This window comes from Hakea prostrata, chromosome 5 (genome assembly GCF_041222555.1).
Source record: "Hakea prostrata isolate BN-2017 chromosome 5, UWA_Hpros_2, whole genome shotgun sequence".
Taxonomy (NCBI): Eukaryota; Viridiplantae; Streptophyta; class Magnoliopsida; order Proteales; family Proteaceae; genus Hakea; species Hakea prostrata.
Genome location: NC_142604.1, coordinates 53,478,110 through 53,506,080, shown reverse-complemented (window position 1 = coordinate 53,506,080; position 27,971 = coordinate 53,478,110). Strand labels below are relative to the sequence as shown.

The window sequence follows — 27,971 nt, the reverse complement described above, 5'->3', positions numbered from 1 at the left end:
AACTTAGCTTATTACTCCTAATTTTGAATCTAGCTTGCATAAAATTAGGATCTCAAATGAACTTAAACTCGAACTCCTACACTCCCATGCATGGATGCGGAAAAAATGTCCCAAGTAAATACTAACTAGTGCAAAAAGACTCTTCTAATCTAAGTTAAGTTGGACAGAATACTAGTTAAATTAAGCTAGAATTGAACCATTGGTTCAATTGTCTTAACTAAAAAACTGAAAAATAAACCAAGTATGGGGTATTCCGTACTCAGCACATATACTCATATTATTGGTCCGTGAAGTTGGTGGGTTACTAGGTAAATCCAGCCAATGAAGGCCCAATCAATACATCTATTAGCCTGAGGTTGTTTCCTAACAAAAAATAGTTTCCTTCGGTAATGGGTCTGCATCATGGGGAGTTCAAAAGTTCAAGAAAGGGGTTAAAACCTTGGATCTTGGATGGTAAATTGATGTATACTCTTGATATGATGAAGTGGATGGTGTGTACAGGCTTTTGTTGAGTTTGGATGGATTCATAGGGCGTGTAGGGACTATGTTTATGCTCTTGTAATGGGGGTTTTCAAAATCCATATTTTAAAGGGGCAAGAAAAATGATGGAATGGAGAAGATCTGGATACTGCTCACCAAATCTAGTTGCTGCAACTAGGATGCAACTCACATAGATAATCACTTGGATATTGCTTACCAGTCTCATGATGAAAAAGAAAAAGCGGATGCAATTGCAATTAGCAAATTCTATTAACCAAGTCTAATTTTCTTCCACTATGGGTGTATAAATAAGGGCTAATTAGCCTTACAAGATGAAAATCCTATTCAAACTTGCGACGGACTAATCCTTACCTAAGAAGGAAGTTAAATCCTAGTTGCTAATTAAGATATATGAAGGTCTATCTACCCTAACTTAATTTGGACCATGAATTGAAATAATTGAACCAATTGAAGTGTTCAATTAAAAACATTGAAATGACTGAAATAAAACTAATTATGGGGAATTTCCGTACTCAACTCATGTACCCATGTTTTAGGTCCGTTACGTTTGGTTTTAGTGGTCACCAATGGAATGAAGGCCTCTCATCAGCTGGATGACCAGCCAGTAAAGACAGATTTGTCGATGCTCATCTTTCCCTTCCAAGTTCTATTCATTGGCATAGTTTCATTCCCTTAGACTGCTGGTCATCCATGGAATTGGGATCCATGAGATGGGGCAATGAAAATGTAGAACAGAATAGGGAGAAGATGCTGTTCATCAAGAAGCGCAGCTGTGTCGATAAGCTTCTTTCAAACTTCCGATATACCTATGACCCAACCCTTGGCCTATGCCTAGGAAAAATAATCCAATTTGGTGCTGGATCTACATCATACATCAGGATTTTAGTAGGTCATAGGGTATATAGACGTGGATCTAATGTCTACAAATTAGTTAATTTTCATTGTAGTAGCCAGATTGAATTTAAAATGTACTAAAGGTGAAGGTAGGATTGATGTGTTTTTGGGTGAAAACATGTACGAGAAATCCTTTCAATGACTGGTGAGCAGATTTTATGGTAGTTGGCTTCTTAATCCTTGCAGTATTCTCTCATGTATTCAGGCTTGATGTATTCTAATGGTTCTATCTCTTGTTTCAGAATATGGCATACTACAAAATATCGCATGTTGATGGTCGAGTAACCAATCCTGAACAACGAATTGCGAGTGATATACCCAGGTTCTGTTCAGAATTGAGTGACCTTGTACAGGAGGATCTTACAGCAGTTACTGATGGTTTGCTTTATACATGGCGTCTGTGTTCTTATGCAAGCCCAAAATACATTTTCTGGATATTGGTACTTCTCCCTGCATAGACAACTGCAATCCTTTTCATTTTGATTTGTTGGCGTTGAGATGTTTTGATGCAGTTATTGTTTAGGATTGTAGTTTGTTGTATCTTTTCAGTTTCTTATTTGATATTTCCATAATATACTGTTGCATCTATGGGGCATTTTCTTGGTCAAACAACATTGGTGTTTTGCTCTTCAGGCTTATGTAACTGGTGTTGGAATTGTGATGGGGAACTTCTCTCCTTCATTTGGAAAAATGATGTCAAAGGAGCAACAATTGGAAGGTGAGTATCGACAGCTCCATTCGCGGTTAAGGACTCATGCAGAAAGCATAGCGTTTTATGGGGGAGAGAATAGAGAGGAATCTCATATCCAACAGAAGTTCAAAGCTCTTGTTAGACACATGAAGCTTGTTCTTCATGACCATTGGTGGTTTGGCATGATTCAGGACTTCCTGTTGAAGTATCTTGGTGCTACTGTAGCAGTTGTCCTTATTATTGAGCCCTTCTTCTCTGGCAATTTAAAGCCTGATACTTCAACGTTAGGACGGGCAGACATGCTTAGCAATCTAAGATATCATACAAGTGTGATAGTATCCTTGTTTCAGTCCCTTGGAACTCTTTCTATAAGTTCAAGACGGCTAAATCGTCTCAGGTAATTACTTTATCCATTGCTGTTTCCTTTTGTAATAAGCAACTTTTTCGTATTTTATGTTAATCATGTCTATGGAATTATGGTAGCATCTCTACCTAAATTTTAACTTTGACTATTTTAATGATACAAGTTTAAACACGATCAATTTTTCCCTATATTCTTACTGTTGTTGACAAAGGTTTGATAAAGTAATTACTTTGGAACTATCCGTTGTGACAGGTCAGTCCTCACATTCTGATCATCTGCATGATCTCAATATTCTCCAAACTTCAAGTCTGTTTCTGGTTCAAGTGCTAATTTCTGCAGGTCTTTCTTCGTTCCTTGACAGGAAAAGTATTGTAGTACCTGCATTATATCAATGAACTTGTAGAACCCTGGAATGATTTGTGAGAGGTATGATCAGGCTGAGCGTTGAGGCTGAAATCCAGTTTAGATGACCCCATAACGTCTAACGGCCAGTTATTGACCAATAATAGTAGGCGTCTAGCGGCCAGTTATTGACCACATATAGTAGGTGTCTAGCGGCCAGTTATTGACCACATATAGTAGGCAGCTCGAGGAGAAAAAGGGAAGGGGACCCCAGTAACATAGAAAAATTGAAAAAATAGCTAGTGTCATGAGGCTCAAGCCGCAGAAACAGAAACTAATTGTTTTTTTTTTTTTAATAAACAATAATTGAGGTTACAATCTTTTAAAGACTAAATCATAATAAGATCAAAACATAATAAAAATATTCTAACTCCTGATAAGATTCACTACTTAATAAAGACAATAGTTGATGTTAATTTTATAATTTTGGCTACTCAAATGAGTTCCACATCTATGTTTGAATAAAAGATTAGCAAGTCGACAATGTAATGTAATTTAAGCCTTTGTATTAACTATAAACTTCTAAAATAAGAATTCTCTCAAAGCTAAACTTGCTATTAGGAACTGGCTATAACTTTCTGGAAGCAGTTCGGTTTCTTGAAAACTTGGTTTGGTGGGGAAGATCACTGCAAAAAATTTGAACAACACAAAAATCATGCTAAATTGTTGAATCTAATTTCCGCAGGTTTTCCAAAGATAACGTGGAAATAGTATAACTAATCTCAAGGAAAAAGAGAATGCATCCTCACCTAGTTGACATTTGTTAGTCAATCTTGAAATGGAAAAAAATGGATTGTAAAAACCTAACTTTGATGAAATTTACTTTCAAGATTTCTTGTCCAAGACAAATGTCAATATGAAACTAGAAAGTACTTCCATTGGATTTGTATTTATAAAATAACATCATGGTCGACATTTTGGTTTTGAAAAAACCAGAAGAAAGGTCGATGGAATTGAAAAAGTACCAGGTTTCTACCGAAATGGTCGAAATTTCAACCGCAATGGGTCGAAACCTCAAAACCTGCAAGATTTTGTAGGTTTTGACAGCTTCAACCAGATTTCTCCCTTTGAGTTTTGATCCGCAAACCATTTTTTGCTGTTTTTTTGTGATTTCAACCTCTTTGTAACCCTAAATAAATAAATAAAAACTCCTTTGCCTCAATCACACCATTCACTCCTTTGGGGATTTTGGAGGATTTGTGCAAGGTTTGTTTCAAACTTCCCTCTTTTTTATTTTTGCTTTGTTGATGCCTTGAATGGTCTTGATTTTTGCTTTGTTGATGGCTTGAGTGGATGTCGTACGGAGTATTTCCCTTACGACACATTTTCGAGGATGGGATATCTACATTGTGTTGATGGTTCCACCTATAGAAACACAATGAATCAGTTCCTGGACAACTTTAGGCATAGCATGTCATGGGAAGCTTTCATGCAGTATTTTTAGAGTGCTCCTATTGATAGGGGATGGATCCACTTATTCTATCCAAACACTCAACTTGGAACTGAAGCTTGGGACTTTATTTTTGATTATTGTATTTTGCATGGTTGTCAAAGACTCAAAGCATCCACCTAGGTGCCTATGCCCAATTTTGGATCAAGGCGACTTGGTGTCACCTTGTCGCCTTGGTTTTCATTGCCTTCTAGCACCTAGCCCCAACCTTGACAACCATGGTATTTTGTTGTATATGTAATTTTCTATCAAACAATTTATGTATGCAATACGGTTTGTTCAATTTTACGGAGTTTGTGTTTCTCAAAACCTCTTATGTGTTAGTATACATAAATGATAATTTTTCAAATGGGTTTTTTCTTTTAGCAAAATACCAGTTTCATTGTGTTCATTATTCTGTAAATAGGTAGGAGGCAAGAAATTAGATGAAAAAACACATTATATAAGGGTTGAAACTTGCTGTTGAAATGTTCCCAAGTTTTGGCTGAAGTTTTAGTCATAATCAGCATATCTTGGTTTTCAGCCTAGTTGAAATCGGTCTCGAAACTAAGATTCTAATCCTTGAATAACATGGTTACTGATAAAACATGTGTTAGTATACATAAATGATAATTTTTCAATGGGTTTTTTCTTTTAGCAAAATACCAGTTTCATTGTGTTCATTATTCTTTAAATAGGTAGGGGGCAAGGAATTAGATGAAAAAACACATTATATAAGGGTTGAAACTTGCTGTTGAAATGTTCCCAAGTTTTGGCTGAAGTTTTAGTCATAATCAGCATATCTTGGTTTTCAGCCTAGTCGAAATCGGTCTCGAAACTAAGATTCTAATCCTTGAATAACATGGTTACTGATAAAACCTAAAGAAAAGATTGATAGGACTTCTTAGGGCTCGGTTTGGAGGATTTCATAAAGCTCTGCCATTTCCATTGGCTACAAATGGAGTAATGCGGATCATTCCTTATTTAAGAAGAATATTCTGATTTGACTGTACTACTAGTGTATGTGGATGACATTGTTATCATAGGTAGCAATGATGTGTAGATGTCAGCCTTGAAGACCTTTCTGGGAATCAAGTTTGAAATTAAGAACATGGGGAAACTCAGATATTTCCTAGGTTTGGAGTTGGCATATCCGGCCAATGGTATTTCTCGCTCTCAAAGAAATACACTTTTGGTTTGTTGACTGAAATAGTAATGTTGGGGTGTAACCCAGCTGAGACTCCTATTGAGCCTAATCTATACTTGAAAGCAAAGAAAGGTGAACCGGTTGATAGGACTAGCTATTAGAAGTAGGTAAGGAAATTAATTTATAGTCCTATTAGAAGTTGGTAAGGAAATTAATCTACCAATTTCATATCAGGCCAAGCATTACATTTTCTAGTAGTCGACATGTGATCCCTATTCCTCACACTTGGATGTAGTCTGCCAAATCTTAGAAAACTTAAAGGCTACTCCAAGAAATGGCATTCTGATTTCTACTCATGTAAAGATCGAGGCATACACAGATGTAGATTGGGCAAGGTGTCTTGATGATAAAAAGTCTACCTCTAGTTACTGTACTTATGTGGGAGGTAACTTGGTAATTTGGAGGAGCTAAAAACAGGCAGTGGTTGTAAGTTCTAGTGCTGAAGCTAAATTCAGAGCAATAGTGTAAGGTATCTGCGGAGTGTTATGGTTGAAGGGACTACTTCAAGAGCTTGGACTAGAGTTAGAGACACTATACAGTTACTCGGATGGTAAGTCAGCAATCAACAAAGCTGTACAACATGACCGGACCAAGCATGTGGAGATTGACAGTTACTTCATCAATGAGAAAATTGAGTGTGGATTGGTTTGCATCTCGCTTTCTACCTTTGAGATTCTTACAAAGTGTTTTGAGTACCAAAGCCTACAATAGCATCATTGGCAAGTTGGGCATGATAAATATCTATACACCAACTTGAGGGGGAGTGTCGTAATGCAATAGTATTAGTAGCATGGTTCTTGATCTCGCTCTCAAGGGCAATCTTGCCCTTGAGAAAAAGCGAGATCTGGTATTTTTTCCTGGCCAAGAGGGCCCATCTCAAAGGGTTTTAAGGGTCAGATTGGGCTCAAAGTTGGTATTTAACTTATTTTAGGCCTTTGAACATAACTGTTGCCCTTAGAATTGTGAGAAAACAACCCTAAGTATGAAATCTAACTCGACCTTGAGTTTGAAAGTGAAATGTTGCAGGAATGAACATGTAAGGTTATAAAACATGAAATATAGAATAATTTGGATATAATGATATACAAATGAAAATCAAGTGATAAGATGCATCAAATAACTTAAATAACAATAGAATCCCATCCATATGAGTACAATAGAACATCACATTCTTGACAAGAATACAATATTACAACCGTCATAAGTTCAATATAAATCATAAGTTCATGATAGAAGTGTATGTTTGTAGTTTGGGCTTGGTCCCATGCATAGCTGTTGTAGGGGAAAAGTCTGGGGGAAAAATGAACTTGGGAAGCTGTCGGTGAGTAGGTAGGTGAGAAGAGGCAAGAGTATCTTGCTTGAGATAGGGAACTTAAATAGGCTAGGTGGACTGAGGTCTTGGTTCGATCAAGATCTTGGTTGATTTATTGCATTAGAGATCTCGTCTCAAGATCTCAATAAACCGAGATGTGAAGCAAGCTTTCGAGGGATCTCATTGCATGATTAGTAGTATTATTCATAAGGGTAGAATTGTTTAGGATGTTTTATTGTAGTAGTCCCACATTGGGAATATTTTTTCTTTCTTTGCATGTTACTATTATAAATAAAGGTCTACTATGTCACTCAAACATTAGTTAGGATGTCTCAAACCATTCAACACACAGCACCACACCCATGCAAACTGCAATTCAGTTATAGATCAGAACTTGAAGGTAAACTTTAAATGAATTACTTGATTAAACCAACTTATGTAGCCTTGAGGATGAGGACCGATTATTTAAGGATCCTTGATGAATAGCAGACATAACTAGGGTTTAGGCCCTTGCGACTAGGATATTTTGAGGGTTCTAAACCCTATGGCCAGGATTTTCTTAAGGTTTTAGGGGCTGTTAGGGTTGGGAGAGAAGGCATACCAGGTTTGGCCAAAACAGGCTAGCATTTTTGTGCCTTGGAACTCAAATCTAATTGTGGTTACTTCAGTTTCAAATTCAATTTCTAGTGTTAGGGTTTTGAGGAACTAGGGTTTCTGGGGAATGATTAGGGGTTCTACTAGGGATCAAACTTTTCTTTTTTTTTTTTTTTTTTTTTTTTTTTTTTTGGGGGGGGGGCAGGGGAAGGGGGTAATGATTCCAAAGGGGGTGGTTTTTGGTGGAGGGAATGGGTAGATCTTGGAGTTTAGGCCTTGGGGAAAAGATGGAAGGTGCCACAGGCTAGAGGAGGGGAAAAGAGAGAAGGTGCAATGGATTAGTAAGGCGGGAAGGGGTAGGGCAAGTACTTACTGCTTTAGGAGATGAGGGATGAAGGCTTTGCTGAAAAAAAACACCGACACAAGGCTGCCGCAGGCTTCTCTGCACTAGGTATTGCGAGAAATCCCTGGTCAAACCTCCAATCCAATGCTGTAACTCCTCTCCATAATTCTATTCATCTTAAAACTGATTTGGTCAGAAGCAGTAAGCTGTATAGCCTTTGATAAACAAGTAGTACTCAACTTAGAAATCAAAATAAAGGATGATTTCTATTATAATCAAGACTCTACTCCAACTAGGACTCTTACTTATGTCAACTTATACCGACTCTAACAACAAATAAGAGTAGGACTACATTCCTAATACCATTCTGGATTCACCTGGACCTAACTGGGTTTGACTAGGATTGACCCAAAATTACCAAATTGACCCCTCATGCTGGCTGAAATTTCCTATGCTGCTGGAAGGGCCGCAGGGTGCTAAGCAGCATCCTTGGACCTTCCTTGGGTCTTTCTTGGGTAGTCGTGGGGTCCAAAATCACCAACACTAAATGGATAATAAAGAACTGCATTACAAGATGAACCCCAAGCTGGAATCCCCTCTCAATCTGCCCCTTAGCTGAGGGTGTTCCCCACACCTGTGAGCTATGCTTGCCCTTTCCTTGCATAAAATTCCTCCCCCCTGCACATTCCCTCTCTTCCCCTTAGTAAAGCCCCAGCACAATTTTAACACAATCTTGACAGACAAATTCCCATGTTTGGACCTAACACAATCATAACAAATTAATTTCCGTTTGGAATTGATCCGCTACAACTCCCTTGTACTATACCCCTATGGTGTACGCCCCTTAATATTGGTGTCCTGATAGCCTCTTTGTTCTCTTGTAGTTTTGTTTTTGTGTACTTCACAACTAAATTGGTTTTTCTTAAATACATCATGTTACCCTAGAATGGCAGTGGATCTTTAATAATTTTTTGGGAACCCTTTTATAATTTATATATATATATATGTGTGTGTGTGTGTGTGTGTGGATTCATTGTGGGATGAAGTATCAGAGTCTCAGCTTTTACGCTTTTTCATGTTTTTTCATTTTTTTATTTTTTATTATTTTATCATCCCTGGTCTTCTAGAGTTTTGTTGTCTAAACTTGATAAATGTTTTTGTTGGCCAATTTAGTGATGAATGTTTGGTTCTAGTTTGTGCTATGAGCTAATTGTCTTTTTCCTTGTTTACAGTGGTTATGCTGACCGCATTCATGAACTTATGGCCATTTCGAGAGAGCTAAGTGCTGTTCATGATAAATCTGCTGTTCAAATAAATGGAAGTAGGAATTATTTTAGCGAAGCTAACTATATTGAGTTTGCTAATGTCAAGGTACCTGAAATTCACTTTCCAGTCTTTCTTGTCATTGGATTACATTTTGATCCTCAATATTCTAATGGTAAAGTGGGTTTTTCTAGGTAGTTACACCCACAGGTAATGTCCTCGTGAAAGATTTGACTCTTAGAGTTGAAACAGGAACTAATCTTTTGATTACAGGTAAATGACCTTACCCTGTGTAGACTCTACATTATGTTTCTACATTCTTCTTGTAGGTAATTGTATTTGTTTTTGCTTGACTTTTGGCATTATAAGTGCCTTTTGCTTGGATTTCTCCTTAGTTTTTGCTTCCTACAAATTCTCAATTAAAATGAAATCAGAAAGTAGATGTAATTTGAAATAACAGACTGTTCTTTGGTTTACACTCTTTGGAACTGGTATAGTTCCAACCATTTGCAGTGTCGAATCCAGATAAATTCTAAAGGAGTTATGTGTTAATACAAAAATATTTCGAAATTCCTCCACTCTAGCCTGTCTGAGTTTTAGGTTGGGTGGGTTCCATTTATGGCCTTCAGCAATGCTGACCTGCCCAAGCCTAGTTAACTACTTTGACTTGACCAAGGTTTAAAGTATCCCCCGATACCATGCGATACTAGCCGATACGTATCCATATTTGACCCAACCGATATGATACATATCGATACGTCTCTCCATTGAATTATACTAAAATACATTAGCTAGAGCGATACAATACTCGATACAGGACGATACATCTCTTAAAATCACATGAGTGATACGATACTCGATACCGATACTGATACTTTAAACCTTGGACTTGACTTTTGTGGACTTTTATTTTAGGAATGCATATATAGAAACCACCTAGCCATCCCACATCTCCAGACAAACCACTTAACACAAAATTACATGTATTTACTGATGCTGCTGTGCAAGACCTGACATGCTTCATATTGCTTGTCTGTTTCATATGAACGATGTCTCACAAATAGTACTGTAGTGCATGGTAAGAGATTGACTTTTTAAATTTTCTTTTGAAATAAAATTTTAATGAAACAGAACCAAATTGACCAATCAATGAGAAAGAAAAGAGGTATTGTGAGACCATGTTTTAGATAAGCCTGTGATAGAACTCTATCTATTGCTGGCCGTCTCCTTATAAAACACAATTCTCTAAGATAGCAAGATTTGGTATTAGGATTTTGTAATTACTCCTAATACTCTGGCTTGATGCAAATTACAACTACAGATGGAAAATAAAAACAATAACAGAAATACCCAAGAAACTAAACTCAAGAGACTAAAATACCCCTAGTTTCCAATAAAAATATCCCAGGATTCAAGAATCTAGAGGCAAAGAACAATTTATGGTATAACATTGTATGACACCAAGCAAAATCTACAACTGGCTAATTCAGTGGCTTTTCTATGTGGATTTTATAATTTGGTGCTTCAAATGGCAGAAATCTATCAATGGACCACTTACATAGATTAAATGAGATCCTGCTTTTTTTTAATTCTCTCTTTGAAATCTTCCTTGCACCTGGAGCTAGAAAATAGAACGTGTATAAATAGCTTCCGGAGTATAACAATTTGTTGCACTTAATAATGCAAGTGTTTTTTCTATGGTTCAAGATACTCTTGAAAATGAGTAACTTGATGCCCTTGAGAATTTATTTTGTTGTTCTTCTAAGGTGGCTTTGCTTCTCTTGTCATTTTTCTTTTCTGGGCTTGCCGTTGTTCTATAAATGAAAATCTTTTCTGTTAGATCCGATACACTTATCAGTAACAACTTAATGGTTTGGAATTTCTAAAAATTAGTGTGCTTTTTTTTGAAGGGAATTCAGGCTTATACAAGGTAGTTGGAGCAATTCTTATAGTATTTCACGCTAAGAACTTGTTTTATACTTGAGCTTTGTCACGGATATGTTTATGGTGATGACTGCTTACTTTTTTCACTTTCTGCTGAAGGTCCAAATGGAAGTGGAAAAAGTTCTCTTTTCCGTGTTCTAGGAGGTCTTTGGCCACTAGTATCTGGCTACATTGTAAAACCCGGGGTTGGTTCTGATCTCAATAAGGAGATATTTTATGTACCTCAAAGACCTTATACAGCTGTAGGGACACTTCGCGACCAGTTGATTTATCCTCTTACAGCAGATGAAGAGATTGAACCACTTACACATAGTGGAATGGTTGAGCTATTAAAAAATGTATATCTTTTTCTCTGTCTGTTTATTTAGAGTAATTTCTCATTATATCTACGGCAGTTAAAGTGTCAGACTGTCATTGGACTTGCTTCAATATGTTTTCATGTCTTTTTAACATTTGCCAGGTTGATCTTGAGTACCTTTTGGATCGTTACCCACCAGAGAAGGAAATTAACTGGGGTGAGGAACTTTCTCTTGGAGAACAACAAAGGTTAGGGATGGCCAGACTGTTCTACCATAAACCCAAGTTTGCTATTCTCGATGAATGCACCAGTGCTGTGACAACTGATATGGAGGAAAGATTCTGTGCTAAAGTTCGAGCAATGGGGACGTCATGTATTACTATATCACATCGTCCTGCCCTTGTTGCTTTTCATGACATGGTTTTGTCATTAGATGGGGAAGGAGGCTGGACTGTTAATCACAAGAGGTTGTGTCTATGACTCATGTTCTTGAAGGCTTTATACATTTAAATGTCACATACTTACCCAAAAACTACAGGGAGGATTCTCCGTTGCCTATTGAAGCTGAAGTGGAGGAAACAATGTCATTTGAGACAGACCGCCGAAGTGATGCACTGACGGTTCAACGAGCTTTCACTACCTCTGGAAAGGTCTTAAATGTCACATTGTTTTCCCCATAATACTGTGTTTTTATTTGCTTAAAGGTTCTAAGTTAGGTTACATGCCATGGAATTTGTGGATTCTCCTCTCTGCCAGGACGCTGCATTCTCGACTTCCAAGGAACAATCATATGTTGCAGATGTGATTGCAATGTCTCCTCCCGTGGATCCCAAAGAGCCATTGCCTGTTGTTCCACTACTGCAAACAACTCCAAGGGCATTGCCACTAAGAGTGGCAACCATGTTTAAAGTACTGGTAAGTTGCTTTAATTTAATAACCTGTATGCTTTTAATGTTATTTACTTATATATGGTTTAATGTTAGATGGCAATTATTCATTTATTTTCATTAATTTGAAATCGAGCAAGTGCCTGTTGGAGACTTTACTGATAACTTTTTCGTCCTTTCAGGTACCCACACTGCTTGATAAGCAGGGGGCACAACTGTTTGCCGTAGCTTTACTTGTCATGTCAAGGACATGGATCTCAGATCGCATTGCATCTTTGAATGGTAAATAAAAATAAAAATTGTTGGAAGGGAAAGTGCAAGGGATTTCCTTGTTATGTAACCACGGTTGTTTTTTCAGGGACTAGTGTGAAGTTCGTTTTGGAGCAGGATAAAGCAGCTTTTATTCGTTTAACTGGTGTTAGTGTTCTTCAAAGTGCTGCTTCCTCTATTGTAGCACCTTCTTTGAGGTAATACTTTGAAGTCAAGAGAAAATGATATCAAACTGTTTGCTTCAGCAGGCTCTTTTTTTTTTAAATTATAAAGTTTATCGGTAACATTTTCACCTATTGTTCACCTATTGTGTATTATAAGGTTATTTAGATTAAGCATTCTGTTACATCTGCAGACATTTGACAGCGACACTAGCCCTTGGATGGAGAATTCGTTTGACTCAACATTTGCTCAAAAACTACTTGAGAAAGAGCACATTTTACAAGGTAACACAATGAGTTTCCTTGTAAATTTGTTATCACACTGTACGACAACATTTTAGATGTGTCTGAATTTAGAACTAAATGGGGGTAGCCCATTGTTGGAAGAGTTGAAAATCCTGACTTGTGTCTAAAGCACTCAATTAGAGCTTTATTTATACTCATAACTTACTAAATACAAAACAAATCAACTCGTCCTAGTGTGGGAATCGTACAAGGAAAATAAAAGATCCTAAATATTCAGCAAATCTACCCTCGATAAGGAAAAAACAGCAAAGGAAAGTAAATCAATTGAATCTACCGAAAAGTGAGGAGGCACACATAGTAGACATTAAGGAACGTGCTACTTCAAGTATATGTCTATTCTTGCATTTGACAACCCCATTTTGAGGTGGAGTGTTGGTGCAACTAGTGTGGAGTATGATGCCATGGTTAGCTAGGTAAGAAGGGAATGCATCTCCCGAGTACTCAATCCCATTATTTGTACAAAGGATTTTGATTGTGACGCCAAACTATGTCTTAACCATATTATGAAAATTTTGGAAACATGAGAAAATATCCCTCTTTTGGTGAAGTAAGTAGAGTCATGTGGTTCTAATGCAACAATTAATAAACGTAACAAACCACCTAGGGCCAAACAAAGACACGGTCCAAGAAGGACCCCACATATCAGAGCGAATAACTGAAAAAGGAGCATTACTACAATGGTCTGAAATAGGCTGAACATGCCTAGTTTGTTTGGTTAAGATGTAGGCCTCACAATAAAAATCATTTAAATTACATCTTTTAATCAAATCTAGATATAAACTTGGACAAAATATGTGAAGAAACATGGCCAAGACGACGATGCCACTACAACAAAGTAAAAAAATGTAGGAGAATGGAACTAGAGGCCGTAGAAAGAGCTGATGGAGACCCATCTAACAAGTAGAGCCTACCTTTTTGTCTACTACTAGCATTCATATGCTCTGCTTTCAGGTCTTAAAATACACAATGAGAAGGGAAAAAGGTTATTTTGCATCCATATCTCAAAGTAAGGCTACTAATAGATAAAAGGTTAGTCGAAAACTTAGGAACATGCAAAATAGAAGATAGATTAAGAGAAGGTGAACAAATAATGGATCCCTTCCCAGAAATGGTGGAAAGAGACCCATCAGCTGTTCAACATCCTGAGCAAAAGTAGCAGATCAATAAGTACGAATAAGGAAGATGAGCTTCTCATATGATCGGTTGCCCAGAGTTGATTATCCAGGAGGGATAAGTTGAATTGACACTATGACAACCTAAAAATACATGTGGAGGACTGTGGATTAGAAGGGGAAGAATGGTAGAAGCTACACACACAAGAAGTCGTGTTGGAGAAGATACGTCAAATCTCAACATCAACTGGCAAAGATGTTGGAGCTTGTTTGAGGAAAGAGGTGCAAGAGTACTTGGGGTGTCAAAACTAGCTTGGTTTGCAAATGCTTGATTGCTGCCCCTGTTTCTATTATTGCCTCCTCCACGAAAATTTATTGGTCATCCACACAACTTTCAACACTTGTCATTCATATAAAGCTCTTTTCCACAGTATTCACACTTCACTGGAGCATGAGAATCACCAGAACTATATTTATTACTGCCAGATCCAGCCACAAATACAGACTTGTCCTGATGTTTGAGTGTGTACTATAGCTTTCCTCCGAGTGTCCTCCATGTCAACCATAGCATGGACTTGCCCTAGAGAAGGAAAAGTCTCTTGGGAAAGGATATGTACTTGAATCTGATCATACTCAGTATTCAGCCCTACCAGAAAATCATATACTTTGAGCTTGTCTTCCCACTTCTGATAGGCAGCAACATCTGTAGCATAGGATGGAATAAAACAGCCATAGAAATCAAGGGTTTGATAATAGCTCGAAGAGTGTTGTAGTACTGAGACAGGGCAAGCTCCATAAGTTGTAACTAATGGTCTTACTTAGGATCTCAAAGCATTGTGCATCATTACCAGCTTTCAAGTATATTTCCTTTGCAACCTTCCAAGCCTTCCAAATCGTCGCAGTCGGGGGTGGGCGTACTTTTGCGTGCTTTGTGTTATTTTGGTTGCGGTGGTTGGGTTGGGTTGTGGCGATGCGCTTATTTTCGGTGTTTCTGCGTCTGGTCTCGTGTTGTCCGCGTTTTCCGCTCCCGTTGGGAGGGAACACGTGAACTCCTCTTGTTATTTCCCATAACGGGAGCCGTATCGTGCCTGCTGGTCTGCATGTCTCCTGGTTTTGCTTCGTTTCCTTCCGTTTCCGTTTTGGTCTTCCTTCCCTTTTTTGCGCCTGGGGGGCTGACTTTTCATTCCGTTGAGCGGTGGGGGCTTCTTTCTTCCCCGGTGTCTGCCTCCTTCGCCCTTTCCTCTGGGCGGCGTCTTGCAGCTGGTTGGTCTTGCGCCGCCGATTCCGCCTGGTTTGGTTTCTGTCGATCGCTTGTTGCGGGGATTTCTGAGACTTGGGCGTCTCGGGGATTCCGGATTGTGACTCGGCACTCTCCTTCGGTTTCAGGCGACTTCGGGGTTTCGCCGGTTTGCCGGGTGCGCCGGCGTTCTCTCTTTTGTTCCTTGGCGTGGGTTCTGGCCGTCGCTTTGGCGTGTGCTGGTGGCGTGGGGGTGGTGGTGATTCTGGTACACTTTCGTGCAGTTGCGTGGGTTTTTGTTATTTGTAGGGAGAGGGGGGGGGGGGGTCGGTTCTTGTGTGGTGTTGGGTGGTAGAGCTCGGGGCTTGCGTGGTGTTCCTGTGGCCTGATACTTGTTGGAGGTTGCAGAATCCTATTGTGTCTAGGACATAGCAGGAGCTTTTTCATCTCGTCCCGTGTGGGAATCTTACAAGAAAATATAAGATCTAAAAAGATTCTAGCAAATCTACCCTCAATACGGGTAAAATAGTAAAAGGAAGTAAATCAACTAAATCTACCCAAATCTACTCCAATAGATTTTGTCTTCAATGCAGGACAACCAGCTGGGAATCAATTTGAACCAGCATTGAAGGCCACCTCAGAACTTGAAAAAGGAAGGCCACATTACTGTTCACGGGAATAGTGTCACAGCCCATTATTTGGTATATTGGGAATATTTCATAGAGGTTTTGTGAGGCCCAAGATCAGATTACATGAAGATTTTATTCTTGGGAGATTCAGGACCTTAGTTTGGTTTCTACTTCAGTAGTTTCTATTTTAGTTATTCATGCATGTGGCTGAAATATAAGCCTAGTGGTTTCTAGTTTTATAAGAATTTATTGTCACTAGTTACTAGGATGTTAGTTACTTTTTTTAGTCTATTGAGTTTCTATTTCGTGTAAAGCTATAAATAGGCCCTTACATTGCGATAGAATACTTTGGAATAGATTGAATTGGCTTTGCTGTGTGGGTTTGCAGCTCCCCCCCCCATCTCTCATCTTCTCTTCTTCATCTTAAGAGTGTTCTTCTCTTTCTTCCCCTTCTTCGGGACTGATTCTTCTTAGATTTTCCCTTTTTCCTCCTATCTTCTGCCTTCTTTCTTCTCTATCTGTCCCCCCCCCCCCCCATTAGTCTTACAACACCCACTCAGTCATATAGGCATTCCGATATATGCTGCACTGCCATGGGGATGATGATCCCACTCAGCTTGCTGATATGCATTTTCTGGTGTAATGCATATAGTTCTGTATTCGTCTGGAACTTACTATAATATACTGCAACACAGTCCCTTCTTGGTTGCCTGTCTTAAGAAGTGACTGTCCAAATTCTCTTTCATGTAGCAAATCCATTGGTCCTCATATTATGGGGAGCAGTTGTCAACATTGCGATCTATCAGGCATGGAACTAAATCATTAGTTACACATGTGATAGAGATGAAACCTTGAGGGAAAATTTTCAAACATTTCAACCGGTATCGACCTTATTTCTGTAATTTGCCAGGTATGACTTGAATACCTATATAAATTCACTTATCTGCTTCGGAACATGGGGAAACCTAGCTTGGAACCAGGACAAGTATTTATTTTTTCCAATTATCATACAAATCGTATTTACTTGAGATATTGTTCATGAATAAGAAGATACTTTCCTATTTGAATCCAATGAAAAATAGTTGAAAACATATTGTAATAGGATAAGAATCAATTTCTGAATTTTTATTTATTTTTAAAACTGGATATTTTGCTATAGGTTTTCAGTTTCTAAATGCTTGAGGTTAAAAAAATTCCGTTGGTGTGAATACAGTAAAGCATTGCTTGAAATGGAAAGAGCATTACATTATTCAGTTCTTTATGTCTTAAAAATATTTTTAGAGCAATTTTAAACAACATTCTTGCACACCAATTTTTTAATTTGACCTGACATTCTCTGGGAACAGTCTATACCATCAAACTTGGGTCAAAACCACAAATATTATTTTGAGTGTTCTCCATGTGAAAATGAAAGCATAAATTAAGTTCAAGTTGTCAAAAGTAGGCATCAGAACAAGACTCAGGGCGTGAGACTAGCTCTGGGCCTTGAAACCAAGGTTCAAGCTAGCCTGGAAAAGCTACCAGTTTTGGCCATATTGATCAAGATACAGTCAAAACAGAGATTTAGAATGTGCTATCAGGATGGTAGGTTTCAGTGGAACCCAATTTCCGTTGGGAAGGTGGAAAGCTCAGAAAATTGGTTGATACTGAAAGTATTGTTACTGATCAGATGCAAAAATGGTTGACTTTTCAATTTCAGTATTTTGGTACAACTGTTGAAGGTACAAGGGAAACTAAAGTTCAATATAGTGTGGAACATGCGGTTGATGTCCAAATTGAATATGCTATTTTATTGGATATACAAATCATCCAACTGTTTATACCCAATACCTGCTTCTCCATGGCCTAAAATTGGTTACTGACTTAATGTCATGAGATCCTACTGTTGATGAGCTTTGGGGTGTTCTCTCCATTTATCCTTAAAGCAAAGAAACTTACCATTTTTTCATCTAGAGCCATGGTGAAGATGGTCTTTAATGACTCAACGTGCTCTTCTGGTTTTTGTAACAATGAATCAAAGGAGAGAATTTTTTTTCAGTTTTATTAGTGTACACTCAAATATTTCTTTCTATTTTATAGCCTTTTTTCTCATCTGGAAGTGTAGGGTTTGACTTTTTAGTGTGTGTGTGTGTGTGTTTTTTTTTCCTTCTGTTGATGAAGAAAAATAATTTTTGTATTGTCTTGTTTTGGACCAACCTCTTCCACTTGGCCAATAATCCATGTGACATGAGAGTTGCTTCTTTAATAAAACATCCATGCTTTGATAAGATATTGAATTGGCTTGTCTAACCCAACCAAATGAACCTACACATGGCAGATCACATTGGGTTCCCATGTCCTGATCCTTTCTTGTCATGTCTTGTTGCATCATAGGCCTATGGGAGTGACCACATGTCAAGAATAAGCAACAACCATCTTAAACTTATCCAACTCAGTAGGGTTTAGCAAAAAGAGACGAGTAACAGTTTTAAATTAAACATAAAAGGGCATAGGTAGAAGACAAACTCAAAGTAGCATCCTAAGAACACCCCTTCACATAGGGTTAGCCACATAGGTCTTAGTTTTCAGCCCACTCTACCAGCAGTCATACTAGTATCTAGTCCTAGCACATGCATGTCCTTTCTTACTACTTCAATAGTCATTTAGACCTGCCTGTACCTCTTTCAGCTCCTTCCTGGGTCTAATCACTCTTCCTTACAGGTGCCTCTAAACTCTAAAGGTCTCCCTTGGACATTACCATATCACCTCAAGAGGCTCTTTCTTAGCTTGTCCTGAATTAGTTCAACAACAACGAAACAAGCCTTGTCTGAACTTAATGGAGTCGGCTATATGGATCCTTGCTTCCAGTCAACTAGATTTGAGTCCATACTAGATACAAGGCATTAGCCATACGTACCCTTTCTTGCTGCCTATTCTAAGGTTATTTTAGGTGTACCTTGAGCCATACTAGTTCTTTTGATCTGGATCAAATCACTCCTCCGATCAAAGGCATTTAAAGGTCTCAGTTGAACGTGGTTGTGCTACCTGAAACAATTTTCTTGTAGCTTACCATTTATTGGAGCTACTCCTAAACCAGCTCTAATATATTATTCTTTTCTTTATCCTTCCTAGTTTTGCCACTTATCCATCTTAGCATCCTCAATTCCACTATTCTGAGTTTATCTATATGATGCTTCTCAACTACCGAACACTCTACACCATACATCATATTTGGTTGTACAATGGTACTATAGAATTTTTTTTCCCTAAGCTTTAAAGGAATACATCAATCACAAAAAACCTAGACACCTCTCCACATGGGAAGCATAAGCATTTAGAATATGTTAATAATAAAGTAATAAATTTTGAAGATGGTTTGAAACGGAAGGTTCAGGTTAAATACAAGAGAATGTGCCCCCTGCATGGTGGCTGTCTAACTCAATTTGGCTCTGAAATTTTACACGCGCCAATTGAGACCGTGTGATATCTGTGCTATGGTCTATTGGTTGGGTTAGAATTGTGTGGGCCATGTAAGAATTTCTTTTGGATGCATGTGGACCGCAAAAAGAACCTTTTTCTGTATGAAAGTGGACACAAAATTCCCTTCCATGACAAATATGAATGTGTCATTATTTAGGTTGTTTTTTATGATATAGTTGACAGCCTTTCGTGTTTGCTCTATGCGACAAACAAAATGGTCTTCAATAAACATATTTAATTGATATTGGCTCCCTGTTTTCACTCACTCTTCTTGAACTTGAAGAGCTGCTGATGGTGAAAGATGTCATGTGAACCCTATTTGTAGGTATTCCAAAATTCAGCTAAAGAGATCGATGCAGATCAGAGGATAACACATGATGTGGAAAAGCTGACAACTGATTTGTCAGGACTTGTGACTGGGATGGTTAAGCCATCTGTTGACATTCTCTGGTGAGTCCTTGTTGTGTTTGTAGATGTCAGTTGATTAATTTAACTCAGGTTTGATTATGAGAATCCCCCTTATCAAGATGCGGCACTGTGTTTTCTGTCCTGGCTTTCCCTTTAGTAATCGCAAGTATTGCCAAAACTGTGCAGGTTCACTTGGAGGATGAAGCTGTTAACTGGTCAAAGGGGAGTTGCAATATTATATGCTTATATGTTGCTGGGTCTTGGTTTCCTGAGGAGTGTTGCACCTGATTTTGGTGATCTATCAAGTCAACAACAACAACTAGAGGGGACCTTCAGGTTATTCTAAGCATTTGCTCAATCATCTGAAGACCTTGTGTTTTTCTTAGATCGATATTTTCTTATTCAATGATACCACAGACCAACCCTGATTGCTTGATTCATATGTTAGGTTTATGCATGAAAGACTTCGTACACATGCTGAATCTGTTGCATTTTTTGGGGGTGGTGCTAGAGAAAAAGCGGTAAGCTATTTGTGGTTATTCATTACTGCCAAGATTACATAACTTACGTTAAAGTAAGATAGTCGTACTATCTTATATAGTCAATTTTTCTTGTGCTTCATTTCACTGCCTAGTGACTACTTGGTTGTGTAACGTCTTTACATCAAGATTTCAGACCTTATTTTGTTTCATTGTTTTGATCGGACTGAGATATTTGAATACTAAAATTTTGCCTTGCTGAAATTTAGTATATCGGTTTCAGGCCAAATTAATGCGTGAAATTTCCCTATTTTATGATATAACAACATTAAATAATCATATTGCATAAAACTACCAAAATTTGAATTTTGGATTCTCACACTTGATGGTAGTACATGGTCAAATCCTAACATATAATCACACAGTTTCACATTGTTCAACTATTTTTGTGTAGAAAATCAAACCGGAACCAGTAGACAATTTAATAGTGGTCTGCTTATGGGCTTCGAATAGGAAACTGCCTATTTAATTAGTATGGTCAGGTTTAGACCATTTAATCCAGCAGCTTCACTCCATTTAATCCAAATAAAACCGATTATAACTAGAATGTCGAAACCATTTTTAAAAGCTCATAGTACCAGTGTCAACTTGTTCACAACCAAGTAAGAAGTAACTAAGTAGTAAAGACAATGTTTATCTATATTTGTCTAAAAATAATGGCAAGCTGAGGAGTAGTCGAACAAAATCCGTATTAATTTTTTTTGAATGTGTTGTGTGGCTGTGTCTTTCCCTCTTTCCTTGGAGAGGGAATTGGTGTAAACAAGTAAATTGTATCTGAAACTGTTTAGCTTAAACTGATTGGCCAAACCTGTTTGAGACTTTGTGCAAACATTTAACTGTAACTGTTTATAAGAAGTTCATAGTTTTGATTTTGAGACTGTTTAGATGGTTTCTAACCTCAAGCATAGAAAATCAAACAAAACCGGACCATTTAACCTCTCTGTGGGTGGACACACAGATGCCCTCATGACATATGGGGAGGATTCCAACCCGAGTTAGCAGGGAATCAGGGATTGAACTTGAGCTCTTGCCTGGAATTTTTTTCCATGCTGACTTAGTTGGGTAACACTAGCAGAGGCTAGTCTATGAAATATCATCTGCTGAATAAGTTATTGCGGTACGTTATAGAGTAGATACAATCTGGATTACTTCATAATGAAGGCCTTCCAGTGAATGACTTCGCATCCCACATGTACAACAATTCGTGGGTTTTGATTTCTCGTTCTCTTTATTTGTCATGTCTGTAATTTTAGGGTACATCTATGTGTTGTGTTTTTTCTTGGCCCCCCTCCCCTCTGTCAATCCTTACAATTACCATTCATTAACTTCCCCATAATTTTTTCATTCCATAGATGGTTGATTCAAGATTCAGGATGCTCCTTGGTCACTCCAAAGTTCTCTTAAAGAAGAAATGGCTGTATGGCATACTGGATGATTTTGTCACCAAGCAACTCCCACACAATGTAACATGGGGGTTGAGTTTGTTATACGCTCTGGAGCACAAGGGTGATCGCGCGTTGACTTCCACTCAAGGTATATGAAAATGAAATCTTTAAAAAGATAACATGTATATCAAAATTCTTATAAGTTATTACAATTCTTATTCTGTGTTTTACATTTCCTAATTCTTATTCAGGTGAACTAGCACATGCATTGCGGTTCCTTGCTTCTGTTGTATCACAAAGCTTCCTAGCTTTTGGTGACATCCTTGAATTGCATAAAAAATATCTTGAACTTTCTGGTGGCATCAATCGAATATTTGAGCTAGATGAGCTTCTTGATGCTGCCCAAAAAGGTATATAAATTTTCTCTGAGAAGTTTCTCTTGAAGATATGATTTTGGACTTCTTATTCTGAAATCTGAATATGGATTATATTTGGAAAGTTTCTCGTTCTCAATGAGCTTTTCTTTCATTTTGGGTTTTCCCCCCTTTTCATTTTCTTCTGTACTTTGTCCTCAGCTGCTTCAAAATGAGAAAACTGTTTATAAAATACTTCTGGGAGGAGAAAAATCCAAGTTGTGAAGTGCAATATACATGCAAGATACCTGAATTCTTATCCCATAGACTGATAACAAATTATCTTCAATTACTAAGAATTAATTTGCTTGAAAGCTACTACTCCCATGATACAAAAGAGGGTAAATAAACCTCATCTTTATATCATAAGATAGGAGAAGTTCTGAGAAACTTTTTGTCACTCACTTGCAATTGCAGAAAATGAACCATTGGTACAAATGCCTGCTTCCTTCTGATCAACTTCAGTTCTCAAAATGCCATCATCTGCATCCTTCTGACCAACTTCTCCTCAGCCCATTAAATTTCTGAGAGAATGGTATCACTTGGTACAAAGCTTTCTCTATGCCATGAGTGTTGGTTTCTCCATGTCCTCTTGCTATGTGTGTGTGTGTGTGTGAGAGAGAGAGAGAGAGAGAAAGAGATTTTGGAGGGTCAATTTCAGTTCCAAGATTGGAGATAAGATTGGAGATAAAGATATCAAAATTCACGTAACGAGTTTTCTGTAATGTTCTTAGATAATCATTTGCTATGGACCTCAAACCTAAATCCTGTGATAGAGATATTTGTTCCCTTCACAGAGGATGTCAATTATAGGTGTGCAGAATCTTTTATTTGATATTAAAGGTGATTTTTTCGATGGAATAGCTGATGTTGGAGAACCATCGTTTTGAAACCTTACCTTGTTGGTTTCACAGACCAGAAAAACCTGGGACTGTGGATCCCATTGAAAGTTTGGGACCAGGGATTGAACTCATTAAATCACATTAGGTGGTGAACCAAGAGTGGCCTCGACTTGTAGACCAATTTTCAAATACCTGGCCTCTGTTTGTCCTGGTTGGCACAACCTGGAGAGTCTCTGCTTGTCATTAGTCTAACTAAACTACTACGGTGAAGTTCTAAATGCTTTCTTTATTTAAGTATCTCAATATGTTTCTAGTCCTTTTATTTTCATGCATCTGCTGTCAATGTCTGCATTATCCATACAAAGGCTAACTATATTAGGTCCTCTAGATTGTTTTTTTCCTTTTTCCCTCCATTTTCTTGCAACAGGTTTCTGGTAGGGATTTTCTGGGCAAGTCTAGCATAGAATTTGGAAGGAGAAGAAAGAATTTAGAAGGATGAAGTTGACCCAATGGGCTTCGTTTAGAAGGATTTGGAAGTATTCCAACAACAAGAAGCCTTGTCCCAACAAAGTGGGGTCGGCTACATGGATTTTTGCCTTCTGATCAGCTTTGTTTAAGGTCATATTAGATACAAGGCCTAAGCTATACATATCATTTCTTAGCACTTCTCTTAAGGTCATCTTAGGTCTGCCTCTAGCTCTTCTAGTTCCTTCAATATGGATTAAATCACTTCTCCGTACAGGGGCATTTTTAGGCCCCCATTGAACGTGAATGTGCCACCTCAAACGACTTTCTCTCAACTTATCACTTATCAAAGCTAGTGCTTGACCAGCTCTAATATGATCATTCATTATCTTGTCCTTCCTAGTTTTTCTTCTCATCCATCTTAACAACCTCATTTTAGCAACACTGAGTTTATCTACATAATGCTTCTTAACAACCCAATACTCTGCACAATACATCATAGCTGGTTGTACAAAGGTTCTTTAGAGTTTTCCTTTGAGCTTTAAAGGAATACATTGATCACACATAACCCCAAATGCACCTCTCCATTTTATCCACCATATTTTAATTCTTTGGGAAACATCATCATGTGCGTCACCTTTTAGTTTTGATTGAGCCAAGATGCCTAAAACAATTGCTTTTAGGAATCTCCTTCTCATCAAGTTTCACCACCTCATCATCCACCTGATCAAGACCAAAGTTACAAACTAATTATTATGTTTTCATTCTACTTAGTTTAAAGCCTTTTGATTCGAAAGTTTCTCTCCATGTTTCTAACTTGGTATTAATCCCTACTTGTGTCTTAGCTATCAATACATCATCATCAGCAAAAAGTATACATCAAGGAACCTCATCTTGAATGTCTTTGGTTAATTCATCCACTATAAGTGCAAATAAATACGGGCTTAAGCTTATCCTTGATGTAGTCCTTCTGTAATTGGGAATTCACTACCTTGTCCTCCCATTGTTCTTACACTTTTCATTGGGTCATCATACATATCGTTGACTATGTCTATATATTTACTTGTAACATTTCTTTTCTCTACTACTTGCCAAATTAATGCTCTAGGGACTATGATCACAAGCTTTTTTTAGGTCAATAAAGACCATGTGAAGATCTTTCCTATACTCTGTACTTTTTCATAATGCTCCTAGTAAGGTAAATAGCTTCCTTTATAAATTTTTCCAGCATAAATCCAAATTGATTCTCCCTAATTGTGGTTACTTGCCTCAAATGGGTTTCAATTACTCTCCCCCACAATTTCATAGTATAACTCATCAGTTTGATGCCTCCATAGTTATTCTAACTTTGAATATCTCATTTATCTTTATAAATTGGAACCATAATGCTTCTCCATTTACCTGGCATTTTCCTTATGCCTACAATCTTATTAGACAACTTGGTTAGCTAAGCTGACCCATAGGCTCATAAGCTCTTCCATACTGCTTTTGGGATTTCATTTGGACCTTGTGCCTTGCCTACTTTTATACTCATTAGAGCTTCTTTTACATCGGACATTGAAATTCTCTGTATATATGTTCGAAAATTGGTGCCATGGCGAATGGTGTAATTATCCAAATTACAGATATCTGACTTATGTTCATTTAGTAGACTAAAGAAATAGGCTTCCCATCTCTTCTTGATGTCCTCATCATGTGCTAAAACTTTTCCATCTTTCACTTTTAAAGTGTTAATACATCTAACATGGTCTAGATCTCTACTCTTCCTTTCCCTTATTTTAGGCTGGATTTTTTTTTCTTGTGCCAATTGCCGACTTGACACACCAACCCTCCTCCTTTACCCAGACTTGAGACTGGCAGCGGACATAAGCAGAGTTATTTAGAAGTATTCGGTGGCTTAAAAATATGGAAACATTAATTGACTACCACTCGATTGTGTAGGTTTAAAATACTACACCAGGATCAGTGTTACCATGTATTCTTTCCTGGATGGCCTTTAGATTGTTAAGCTGCTTGGTTGTTATTCCTTCCTATCTCCCACCCCTCTCTTTCTTTCTCTTGGTGAATGCAAGCTTGGTAACCTGTTGTATAGGGTAACTGTTTTCTTTCTTTCTTTCTTTCTTTCTTTCTTTCTTTCTTTCTTTCCTTTTTTTTTTTTTTTTTTGGGGGGGGGGGGGCTTTTAGCCTATCACTTCAGAAAAGTTGCAGTAATCTCTATAATGGGGTGCAGGGCTAGGTGATAACATTGCTGGTGCTGGTGATTACAGCTGTAAATTAATTCATCGTCATTAGTCTGGGTTCTTAATTGTATAATTTGTTAATTTTATCAAAGTAACTTTCTAAATTACCGGTGTTGATACCACTTTCTGCATCTGATTTTGCCTCTTCATTTCAATTCTTCGTTTTCCCTCCTTCATTATGGCATTTTCCTGGACTTAGATCAATTAATGTGTGCTCATGTTACATGATGCAGAGGTTCATTTGCATGATAGTCCAACATCACTTGATAGAAGTAATGTTCCAGATGAAGATATTATTTCGTTCTCAGATGTGGATATTATTGCCCCCACACAGAAGTTGTTGGCTAAAAAGCTGACTTGTGACATTGTTCTGGGGAGAAGCCTGCTTGTTACTGGTTAGTTGGAAATATACTCTCTTTCATGTAATTCAAGCATATTGTTAGGGTTTACCTATGATTCACTTAGTCTGCTTGGAATTTCCAAGGTCCCAATGGGAGTGGGAAAAGTTCTGTTTTCAGAGTTCTTCGAGGTTTATGGCCCATTCCAAGTGGACGATTGACAAGACCATCAGGAAATATCAAAGAAGGGTCAATCTCAAGGTGTGGTGTGTTCTATGTTCCTCAACGACCATATACATGTTTAGGGAGCCTGAGGGATCAAATTATCTACCCATTCTCTCGTGAAGAAGCGAAGGTGATTGCAGTTACGATGTTTGGTCAAGGTAAAATTTCTTGTTAACGTACCAAGTGTTCTATATATTCATAGATGTTTGTCACTGCCTCTTCCCGCATCATGTAATCAATTTTGTTGCCAGGAGATAGATATTCCCAACTGCGAGCTGACTACTGATAGGAAAAATACAAGTTATAAAATGAACTAAGAGTCTCTGCATTGACATGAAAAATATAAGTTGAGAAGAACAACTCTAGTTATTTCTTTTTGTAGGACTTCATGTCTTCAAATATTGGAGGTTAGCATAATATTTCCATAGACTTTGCAATTCGGAGTTATTCTCATAGATCATGTGCTGAGGGGACATTGTTGTGTGACTCTCTGTTGGGAAATAAGACCCCAGAGAATTAGTCGTGCAGAAAATGTCTTATGACTACTTCTGTGAAATACAATGCTGCCAGTACTTGTGATGAGTTTGCTGGAGCACCCTAGAGGGGCAATACTGAGTCTTTAAAAATTTATTGCTTTTTTATATAGGAAAAGTTGGAGTGGTTTTGGTATTTACAGTCACTCAAAACACAAGCAAGCATGAGTAAAAATGGTCGATTCAAGATAAACTTTTCTTGATGGCCTATCATTCTCAGCCACATTTAAAAAATTGAACTGGTTTTGGTACTTGCAATCACTTAATACACAGGAAAATGTGAGGAAAATTTTCCTCTTCATGTTCTAGTCAACATATGCGCAGAGCCTTACATTTTGAACACATTTGAGACAGATATTGGCACTGACTATTGAATGGATTGATGTCCTGTGGCTGTCAAACTTGGTTCTATCTCGAGTGAATTGCTGTGATGTATTCAGCTTTTACCCTTTGATTTTCGATGGTAAACTAAGTTGCTTTAGTTCTTTGAAGCAGTTCTGAATGCTCTACATATCCATGTGCATAAATTAGATATGGGTTAAACATACCATACTGATGGAGATCATATGGACAAAATACCAAATATGTAAACAGATTCGATGTGACACATTTTTGGGCCATCAACTTATATTGACAGACTATAAAGGGAGCATCTTCCCTATCGTGATGATCCAAATAGCTGCTGTCTAGAAACATGTTTATTTGATTATTCTTTTCACTTATGTAACATTATGCAACTTAGGTGAAAAGACTGAGGATGCTGGATATATACTGGATACACGTTTGAGATCAATTCTTGAAAGTGTTAGATTGATTTACCTTCTGGAAAGGGAAGGAGGTTGGGATTCCACTGCGAACTGGGAAGACATTCTCTCTCTTGGGGAGCAACAAAGACTTGGCATGGTTAGCATGATGGACTTCATGATTTTGAGCATTTCTTTTCCATATAAGAATAACCAGCTTGAACATTTCTGTTTTTAGTTTCTTATAACTCTTGGTTTGATATGGTTTACCTACCAGGCCCGTCTATTTTTTCACAATCCTAGATTTGGTGTTCTTGATGAATGCACCAAGTAAGTGACAAAACTCACATATGTTTGAATTTTCTCTTTCTGGTAATTTTGACACAGATGTACGCATGTGCATCTGATAATCTTACGTCTGTTGACAGTGCTACAAGTGTCGATGTTGAAGAGCACTTGTATAAGCTAGCACAGGAGATGGGTATCACGGTTATTACCAGCTCACAAGTATGTCCTGTGATTATTGAGGATCCCATA

At 37.8% G+C, this 27,971-nt stretch overlaps 1 protein-coding gene across 2 annotated transcripts in view; it reads left to right on the top strand.

The window, feature by feature from the left end:
* The window catches only part of LOC149016531 (ABC transporter D family member 1-like), a 50,004-nt gene that overhangs the window by 21,153 nt on the left and 880 nt on the right, over positions 1 to 27,971 (top strand). For both annotated transcript variants that reach the window (XR_016173344.1, XM_089154649.1), the window contains exons 7-27: positions 1,638 to 1,835; positions 2,029 to 2,483; positions 8,970 to 9,108; positions 9,195 to 9,273; positions 11,044 to 11,282; positions 11,405 to 11,709; positions 11,781 to 11,892; positions 11,999 to 12,157; positions 12,312 to 12,411; positions 12,488 to 12,596; positions 12,755 to 12,845; positions 19,629 to 19,753; positions 19,898 to 20,047; positions 20,160 to 20,232; positions 21,603 to 21,783; positions 21,887 to 22,045; positions 25,829 to 25,990; positions 26,080 to 26,316; positions 27,434 to 27,594; positions 27,712 to 27,764; positions 27,863 to 27,941. Coding sequence is in view for 1 of the 2 variants with exons in the window: in XM_089154649.1 (XP_089010775.1) it covers positions 1,638 to 1,835; positions 2,029 to 2,483; positions 8,970 to 9,108; positions 9,195 to 9,273; positions 11,044 to 11,282; positions 11,405 to 11,709; positions 11,781 to 11,892; positions 11,999 to 12,157; positions 12,312 to 12,411; positions 12,488 to 12,596; positions 12,755 to 12,845; positions 19,629 to 19,753; positions 19,898 to 20,047; positions 20,160 to 20,232; positions 21,603 to 21,783; positions 21,887 to 22,045; positions 25,829 to 25,990; positions 26,080 to 26,316; positions 27,434 to 27,594; positions 27,712 to 27,764; positions 27,863 to 27,941 (3,366 nt within the window). In the remaining variant the exon portion in view is untranslated. The remainder of the gene's footprint in view (positions 1 to 1,637; positions 1,836 to 2,028; positions 2,484 to 8,969; positions 9,109 to 9,194; positions 9,274 to 11,043; positions 11,283 to 11,404; positions 11,710 to 11,780; positions 11,893 to 11,998; positions 12,158 to 12,311; positions 12,412 to 12,487; positions 12,597 to 12,754; positions 12,846 to 19,628; positions 19,754 to 19,897; positions 20,048 to 20,159; positions 20,233 to 21,602; positions 21,784 to 21,886; positions 22,046 to 25,828; positions 25,991 to 26,079; positions 26,317 to 27,433; positions 27,595 to 27,711; positions 27,765 to 27,862; positions 27,942 to 27,971) is intronic.